At 31.4% G+C, this 9958-nt stretch overlaps 1 protein-coding gene across 2 annotated transcripts in view; it reads left to right on the top strand.

Moving 5' to 3' along the window:
- The first annotated feature begins 1153 nt into the window (after nucleotides 1-1153).
- LOC110036457 (IAA-amino acid hydrolase ILR1-like 1) overlaps nucleotides 1154-9958 on the top strand; it is a 22947-nt gene continuing 14142 nt past the window's right edge. Inside the window, exons 1-2 of one of the 2 annotated variants that reach the window (XR_002295230.1) lie at nucleotides 1154-1576; nucleotides 1863-1988. Coding sequence is in view for 1 of the 2 variants with exons in the window: in XM_020740906.1 (XP_020596565.1) it covers nucleotides 1229-1576; nucleotides 1863-1988 (474 nt within the window). In the remaining variant the exon portion in view is untranslated. The remainder of the gene's footprint in view (nucleotides 1577-1862; nucleotides 1989-9958) is intronic. The other variant, XM_020740906.1, reaches the window with a different exon arrangement.

The raw sequence follows: 9958 nt of genomic DNA, 5'->3' as shown, positions 1-9958 counted from the left end.
GACTTTCTTCATGTTTATATATATATATATATCAATATACCACGCATATTTAACATTTAAAACTAAAATTTAGATATTATATATTTAAATCTATAATGATTCTATGATGTAATGCTGCAAATCTTTAAAATAAGAATTTCGCTAATTTATTATCATTATGAAAATAATCATCAATACGTGAATTAATTTCCTGTCTGACCTTCGGAGTAGGGCTGTCAAAAAAGCTCGTTGTTCGCGAACAGTTCGTGTTCGGTTCGTCAATGAGTTCGTGTTCGATTCGTTCGATAAGTAAACGAGACAAACGCGAACAAATTTTTTTCGTTCGGTTAGTTAAACGAACCAAACACGAACAGTGATGCGTTCGTTCGTGTTCGAATCGTTATTGTTTGAAATATAAAATAATATAAAATAATTATATATAAAAAATTTATTATATTCTAAAACATTAAATTTTATAAATTATAATATATAATAAAATAATAATAATAATATATTAATATACTATAGTAGTAATATACTAATATAGATATTGTATATTTATATAATATAAGTTATATAATTAATATATAATATTATTTTTATATATTAATATTAGGGATGTCAAACTGGCTCGTCGTTCGCGAACAGCTCGTGTTCGGTTCGTATTCGGCTCGTTCGTTAAGAAACAAACACGAGCTTATTTCAAACAAACTAAATTTTAAACGAACTGAACACGAACACAAGCTTTGTTCGTTCGTGTTCGGTTCGTTTACACCCCTACTTCGGAGCGTTGATCCATCGCATAAGCAGGCGGCTGCCGTGTCCTTATCCGGTAAATTTGAATACTATTTTATAACAATTTATAATATGAACACTTTACCATAAAATTTTATAATTATGAATAATATATAAAATATCACAATTTTTGCATTTAGGATTTATTATTTACTTTTTTCTCTTAAATCATGATTATATCATTTAATATTTCGACAATTATGACAAGCAAAATTTAATTGATGATTTTAAATATAACATTTTCTTATTTTCGTATAAAAATATTTTCTTATGTAATATTAATTTTTAATTCAATAATTTGTTTCTATAAAATTTAAAAATAAGCTTTGTGATATTTTTTATCTTCTAGTATTATCATCTAAAAAAACCTTACTAACTCTGGGACAAATGATCCGAACGCCAACAATTATTTAAACCTGCTGCTGCTGCTCCTTACAGCCGCCATCAGCGCGCTATGGATTCATCTTCACCATGGCTTCTCCTTTTGGTGGCCCTCCAGCTTCTCTCGGTACCACTAGCTACTGTGGTGGCCGGAAGGGGCGCTGTTTCGGAGGGATTCCTTGAGCGTGCGAGGGAATCAGAATTTTTTGAGTGGATGGTGGGGATTAGGAGGAGGATCCACGAGAAGCCGGAGCTCGGGTACGAGGAATTCGAGACCAGTGAGCTCGTTCGAAACGAGCTAGATCTGTTGGCAATTTCTTACAAGCACCCAGTAGCCGTCACTGGCGTGGTCGGTTTCGTTGGCACTGGAAAGCCCCCATTCGTAGCGTTGCGAGCCGACATGGATGCTCTAGCGATGGAGGTTAGGTTTTCCTTTTTCTGGATGTTCTGATGCGTGGATTATCCGTTCTCTTTTTTTATTCGCAAAAATGTAACAATTTTGATGCTTGATGAAGGTTAGAGTTTACATTTTACTTGTGCTCTGATCTCAGTGCTAGTCGTTTGAATCTAGCCCTGAGTTGGTGTAATTGGCACTTTGTTTTGGTGGTGTGCATTATGTAGTCATGTTCATGATACTTATTGGGGGAACTTTAGCTTCGATGGTTTCTGTTCGTTTGTTCTCAGATAGAATCTGTGATGCTGTACAGGAGAGTGTGGAATGGGAGCACAAGAGTAAAGTTTCTGGAAAGATGCATGCATGTGGCCATGATGCTCATGTTGCGATGCTTTTGGGAGCTGCTAAGATCCTTCAGGAGCATAAGGGTGAACTCAAGGTCTTCTATTGCTTAATTGTTTTTTGATTTTCTGTCAAATTAATATGTCTCTTGAATTGTTAATTAAGAATTTCACTAGAGGGGGTCATGCTTCAGGTTTTGATTAGCTTTACTCGATGCTTTTATAGAGTTTCATTTAGATGCTGCTTCTTTGGGATTTTTATTGCAGTTGCCTGACAATCATGTCCTCATGTGCATGACCGTTAATAGAATTTGAGAGTTCCTACACGTAATTCAGGGATGTGCTAGCAGAATTACTAGAATAGTATATAACCCAGAATTCTCTTTGTAATTTTTAGTAGTTGTTCTTTGAATTTCTCTGTGTAAGGCGCTTTGTCAAGACATTATTGAAAATTTTAAATCAATTTGTTTCATTGGAAGTATCTGATATTTATAAATTGATATGATGTTGTTTTTCTATGGCATGCAACTATCTTTACTTTTCCTTACTGGAGGTTTGAATTCTGCGTTCAGTTTTTGAAAAATTAATGCCTATCACATATGGATAGTTTATTTCTTCTTGCAATCCTAGAATTATGTTTTATAATTTTCTTATTTATAAACTTTTAAAGGAATATAACATCATGTTGGAAGAGATGCAGGAACTTTGCGGAAACCGATTCAAAAGATTTGAAACAAAAACATGAATAGAAGCGCATGAAACAAAAAATGAGAAAACTTGACATAAGCTTGTCAAATCTCTTATACCATTGCATTGGTGTCTTCTTTAGGCCTAAAGATTTTTCTTCAATCTATAGACTATATCTTTTTTTCATGAAACTTCATCTCTTTGGTTGTATCATACAACTCTTTTTTTAAGTCATCATGTAAGAAGACTTTCTTCATGTTTATCTACTTCAGATGTAGATCTTTCAATGCTACTAAGTTCTACACAACTCTGATAATTGTCATCTTTACTACAAGAGAAACTATCTTAGTGTAGTAACTTTTTTTTTTGCTGAAATTCCTTCGTAACAAACCTTGCTTTGTTGCATTTACTATCAACTAATTCTTCTTTCAGCTTTTGAATCTATTTGTTTGGTAGTGCGTTGTCATCTTCACTATAAGAGAAAATATCTCAATGTAGTTAACTGATTTCTTTTGCTGAAATCTCTTTACAATAAGTCTCGCCTTGTAGCTCTTACTATATTCTGAATCTTCTTTCAATCTACAAACCCTTTGTTGTGTAGTGTTTTTTTGCCATATGATAATTTTTTATTCATGTCTGATTTGACGTTACTGAGTGCATCTCATCATTCATGCCAAACTCTTACTCATTTGAGTAAACTTGAATATTCTCATCATAACACACTCGATTCACTAATATCAGTAAGCAATATGTATTACAATGAAGGATAATACCTTTGTGTTGGTTGTGAGATTCTGTTGGATCTTCTGACTTTAGTAGCAGTTGCCTGGAGAACTTATTGTGCTTCATCAGATTGAGGATACTTCCTTTATCAATTTTTGTAATCATTAGTGTTCTTTATCTCAACATATTTGCAGGAGTCTTTAGAAATAACTGGGGGACTATCCTGCATTCTATTTTTGTCTTTGTACATCTCTATTTTTTTGAAAGTGACAGCATTGCTTCTAAGAAATTTTTTGCTTCTGATAGTCCCAAAATTTATAACCAAATTTGTCTGACTCATACCTAATGAAGTGCATCTCTATATTTTGGATCAACTTGAACATATGATGAATAACTAAATACTTTCTTGTAATATAGATTTACCTCTGTTACTCTAAACTTCTTCAAATAAGTTTTCGTTTAAAGATACTGATGGATCACGATTGATTAGATAAAGAACAAGTTTTACTGCTTATGCTCATAGCTATTTTTGCAACCCGCATGCAACGCATAATCCTTGCATTCAATGTAATAATTTTATTAATGTGCTCAACACCACCATTTTGGTGCGGCATCATTAGAATAATTAGCTCATGTTTGATTCTTTGTAAAGCACAATAACTTCTGAATTTCTGATCATGATACTCGACACCATTATCTAATTCGAGACTTCAATATCAAATGTCTCATTCTTAATCATGATTTTTCACTTAAAAACATCAAATTTTTATTTTAAGAAATACACCTATATTTTTCTGGTGTGATCATCAATGAAAGCGACAAAATATAGAGCACCTTCAATAGACTGAATTGAAATAGGATCTCATACATCAGTATGCATTAATTCCAATTTTTTACACTTCATCTTTGACTCATTTTTAGAAAACAAGTTATTTTTTTGCTTGCCGTAAAAATTATTTCACAAAAAATTAATTATATAGATTTTATGTCATTAAATTTTTTTTTAGAAAGGAGGAATTTCATATATTTATCACTTATATGACCAAGTATGTGGTGCCAGAGACCTGCATCAATATTTATTCCAACTACTTCAATGTATTATGACATCTTATTGATCATATACATTGTGCCATCAATATTACCTCAAGCCATAGCCATTGCACCTTTAATCACCTTCCACGAATCTTCAATAAAAATAGTCACATGCCTTGACCTTGCAAGTTGACTCATAGAAATCAAATTTATCTTCAAACATAGAACGTCTTAACTTCATCCAATTTTCATTTTGATTTATTTGACAACCTGATATTAACATCACCCTCTTCTTTAATATCACAGGCTTTATTATCTCTGAATTACACATTTCCTAGATTATCATGAGTTTAGTTTTTGAGCACCTCTTTATCAGAGTAAGCATGAAAATAGACATCTGAATCTATTAATTATGATTCAGTACTATCTTGGGATAAAATGTGGGAGTTATCTTAGATTTCATGTGGAGACATTTATATAAAGTTTTCTATCTGGATCTCTACCACTATTCTTCTTCGCAGGTTCGCAGTATGTTTAAGGTGACTTTTTCTCATAATTCTAGCATTCACTTTAGCGTTTTTCTTTCTATGACTTGCACATTCCTCTCCTAAATTTGAATATTTTCATTTTCATGTTTCTATTTAGATTTCTTCTTCAAACTTCAACATTCAGAGCAGAATTTGATGTTTCATCGCTCGCCTTTTTGAAAACTTCTTCATTCAGCATTAATCTCATAGTAACATTAAAGTTCAACTTCATGTTTTCTAAAGAGTTAAACATCGTATAATTGGTCCATCTCAACTATCTGGCAATGAAGGTAAGAATAATAGTGTCATAACTTCATTATCAAACTTGATGCAAACGGAATACTACTTATTTGTCCGTGTTGAAATTATTCGAGTGTTTAGTCACTGAATTATCATCCACCATCTTTATATTGAATAATCTCTTCATTAGAAAAATTTTATTTGAAGTTGAATGCTTATCATACATTCTTGCAAGTGCAATCATAAGATCAACAACAGTCTTACTTATTCACAATGTCGAAAACATAGATGAGGAAAGTAAAAGTCGGATCAAACCTAGATTTTCTCGATCAAGTACTTCCTATTCTTCCAGAATCTTTTATTCCCGCTTCTTGGTGATTCTATCCAATGACAAATACAATTCTTTTGATATAATAAATCCTTAATTTGTATTTTCCAGAAGCATAGTACGAACAAATGAATTTCTCAACCTTGTACCTCGCTTTGTTTGTCATTGCTAACCAAATAATTTTAAAAATCTCGCTCCAATACCACTTGTTGAGAGAGATGCGGAAATTTTGCAGAAACCTATTTAAAAGATCTGAAGCAAAAACTTGAACAGAAGCGCACAAAACAAGAAAACACATAGAATACTAGATTTAATTTAGAAAAACCCAAGAACGGGAAAAAACCACAGAGCCACACCAAATTAAGAAATCCACTATAAAGAAAATGAGGTGAATTATATAAATTATATCACTCAAGCTTTTTCTCTCTTTAGAACACTTAAAAGACACTCATTCTCTCCTTCACACAAGTGAAAACTTGAATTTAATCCTTCAACGCGCACCCTTCCCAAAATGAAGTTGAGAGCTTAAGTGAATGTTGCATGAATTTGGTTATTAGCTTCGCCGCACCACATTAGTTGCGTGGTGGTGACTGGTGCTTGGGAGTTGGCCTCCGGGCACTGTAGTCTTGAGTTCTAAAACATGGACTAGGCGTTACGACACTAATGGTCTCAGTGTTGGGGCACTGCATTTGGGTGTTGCGGTGCTCTCCACGTGGCACTCGAGTGTCATGCTCTTGGGTTCTGATTTTGTACCTGGAGTGGCGACACTGCCTTCTAGCCCAATATAGGGGGTATTCCCCCCAATACCCCCACCCACGCATTGCAAACTCATCCTCAAGCTTGATTGGCGAAGTTCAAAACTTTTATCAACCAATTGATTGACACAATCAGGCTCTGCATAATAACAATTCACATAATTGTGTCTTGTTAAAGGATGAGTCTAGGGTCAAAAGTCACAACATTGTGGCTTGAAATCATGATATAGAATTGTGAAAGCAACTACTCTATAGTGTAGTAATAACGTTGTACACATCAACTTGTTAGTCGTAGGAGCGAACAATCCTCTAACTTATACCTTTCCCATAATTTTTTCTTATTATATTGACTTGGTTGTGTTTTACAATTCTTTGTCATCTTCTAAGGCTCGAATTAATATTGCTCCTGTCTAAAATGATTTGTTAAGCACAATATCTAAAAAAAATATATTGGGAATTGAGATGATTTTCTTAATTGATCAAAATTTAAGTTTAGAATTGAATCAAAGCATAAGTTTCAAATTAAAGACATAAAAAAAGTATTAAAATAATGAAAATTTATAAAAGCACTCTAAATACATAAATCGTAATCCTAGTTTATAAAAGGCACATTATAAGAAAGCACATAAACACTAAAAATTTTAATAGGGATTCCAATTTTAGAAAATATAAAAAATTAGTAACTTAGGATAGAACTAGATTCTTAACGAGTCTTCTATACCCTAAAATCAACTTCATCATTATCATCATCGCTAATAGAATTGCCTAAAGAATCGTTCTGATATCTACTAATTCTAAAATCCTTATCGTTGCTATGTGAGTCATCCAGTTCATATTCTTTCTCATCCAATGCTTTCATTTTTTCATTCCCGCATCAACATTATTATAATAAGTGCACTGAGAAAAAAAAAACATGAAATATTAACATATTTTATAATGACTTTACTTTATTGACTTTTTGTGTTATTTGATGTTAAACCGTATTTTTTATTTGACAAATCTTTGCAAATTTTCACTGGCTTTTATTACATTAATAGAGTATCAATATCTTTATTATTGCTTGATCAAGCGGCACTTTTTTTATTTCTTTCCTCATCTTAGTTAACCACATACTCATCATTTGATAACACATTAGAATTAAAAGATGATCATTATTTTCTCATGAAATTAACTTTAAGTTGCTCTCACTTAATTTCTTATTGTATGTTACATTAGTAGCATATCAATTAATATTTAATATTAGGGGCATTTGTATACATATCATACAATTTGTATATTTTTAAATGCCACTTATATTAATTATATATTTAACAAACTTCATATAAGTGTAATAGTAAGCAGAGTTGATATGCATCTTATCAGTTCAATTTAATTTGCTTGATAATTGGTTAGCTCTCATGCCAAACATCTCCTTTTTTTTATGAATTCTTCATGTTGATTATCAATCATTTCAAAATCATTCAAAGAGTTTATCAAATCACCTCATAACTATGTTTCTATTTTTCATCAATAATTTTTCAAATCTCTTTATACTTTGATTCTTCTCCACCTAATTTCCTGGCTATTTGTGCTTTTATATTGTCTATAGTATCATAGAAAATGCTCATTGTAGGACACCTTCCACATCAACCATTATCAACACTTTAACTAAAGGTTTGTGATTTTGAAAGCATATATCACACTCTCCCAAAAGTAATCTCTCTTAAGGTAATTTTTTTGCCACTTCAGCAGCGAGTCTTACACTTCAAAATATAAACCCATAGAAAAATTATTTCAGAGAACAATAGCTGAAGATTTATACCAAATCTGGATTGAGACAAAGAAAATTGATCATTCAAATATCTGAGTATATTACTGCTCAGAAAATTATTCATATATAATCACTGAAAGCAACCTACTAAAAAGATTCACGAATTAATGTATAAGAAGTAGATCTTTATCATCAGCAAAAATAATTATCCATCAACAAAGTAACCAAAGAATTATTCAATGAGAAAATATAGAAGGAGAAAATACACAAATGTGCGTATTGCGAGAAAAAAAATATTATATAAGGAATATGAGAAAAGCTTAAAGTAATGAGTAGTGGAAGTCAAATATAAGAAGTTAAGCATAAAGACGTTCCCAAAAATTATTCTCCAGCACAACATTATCTAAAGTAAAAGAATATTCCAAGAACTATTCCGACAAAAGCAAACCAATTCTTATTAACAAAGAATATTCCGAGAATTATTCTGACGAAAGTAGATGCCTACTTACTCAGCCACCCTGGAAAGTAGCATCAATTATTTCATGTAACTTTAGCAGTGACAATTAATGTATTGTTTTCTTTTTTATTTAAGGCATTCTCACTTCTTCTGATGGGGGCAGAGTTAGTCAAGATTTCTTCTTCCTCTTCTTTTTCTCCTCTTGTAGGATAAAGATGTGTGTTTGTCTTTGTGACTAATTATCTTCTTCCCGCTCGATGTCTGTAAGTTTGTCTTTCAAGTATTATTGAATATTGTATTTTGATTGTTTGTTTGAAAACATGTTTTGTTTTATGATGATTTTTATCTATTCTAGCTATGCATAGGGTAGGAACGAACTAATGCTGTGCTTTAAATCTCCGAATTACTTGTATAAGATTGTGGTTTGTATGGACTTATATGGTCTTCTTGAGCCTTTACTTTCTCTTGAAAATCACAAAGAAAGTTGCAAGATGAACTAGAGATTCTAAGGTCAAACCCTAGAATAGGTAGATATCATAGTAAGATTACATGATTTTAAACTTTCATACAGAATCATAATGGACTGTAATACTTTATGATAATCTTTCAGACAAAAGAGTAGGAAGAAATTCTTAAATATGAAAAAAGAATTTGAAGAATTCGAAATAAGATTACGACAATTAAATAAAAATTATATGAATAATATTAGTGAAATAGAAGAGGTACTGTACATATTAAAAAATAATTTAAATTTAAAAAATACTTCTGAACCAAAATCATTAAAAGTAGGAGAAACCTTAACTCTGTTTAGAGCTTACAAAATGGTATTAGAGCCAAGTAATCTGCAAGAATAAGTTAATAAATTATGTACAGATACTTGGACTTATGAATCTTTTATTAATTCTTACGAACAACAAATGAAAGATGAGAAAGAATTAAAAAGACGTTTACTAATAGAAGTTAAAACAACTATAGATCTTGATGTTGAATAAAAGTTACCCCGAACAAGAATTCAATAGAATTTGTGAACTACTCTAAATTAATATAAAAAATAGACAGCTAGAAGTATTCGAAAAAGAACAAATTTTTCATATAACATCTCCCTTAAAAAACTCAAATGAATGGATTATAATAAGTTATATGATTTTAAAATAACAAGTTGATCTAGGACTCTATTCTGAAAGTATATCTAATGAACTGGTTAATCTATGGATTTAAATCTAAAACAGTTAGAAAAAATTAAACTATTTAAAAATATAATCCAGTCTAAAAATAAAAAATTATCAGATACAGAAAGTACTTCTAACATATATGAATTAGGAAAGAAATATTGAACAATAATATAGTCGCAGTTGCTATTTTAGCTGAATGTTGTACAACAACAACAACAACAACAAAGCCTTAATCCCACTACGTGGGGTCGGCTACATGAATCTTTTTTCTCCATTGCGTCCTATTTAGTGTCATATTTTCATTTAGTTCTAGTAAATTAAGATCATTTTTAATACAATAAGCCCAAGTCTTCCTAGGTCTACCTCTGCCTTTCTTAACACAAGTCGAATTTAAAAC

The sequence above is a fragment of the Phalaenopsis equestris genome, unplaced genomic scaffold, assembly GCF_001263595.1.
Source record: "Phalaenopsis equestris unplaced genomic scaffold, ASM126359v1 Scaffold206884, whole genome shotgun sequence".
Taxonomy (NCBI): domain Eukaryota; kingdom Viridiplantae; phylum Streptophyta; class Magnoliopsida; order Asparagales; family Orchidaceae; genus Phalaenopsis; species Phalaenopsis equestris.
Note: the sequence above shows the minus strand (reverse complement) of the source record. Positions and strands in the feature narration are given on the sequence as shown.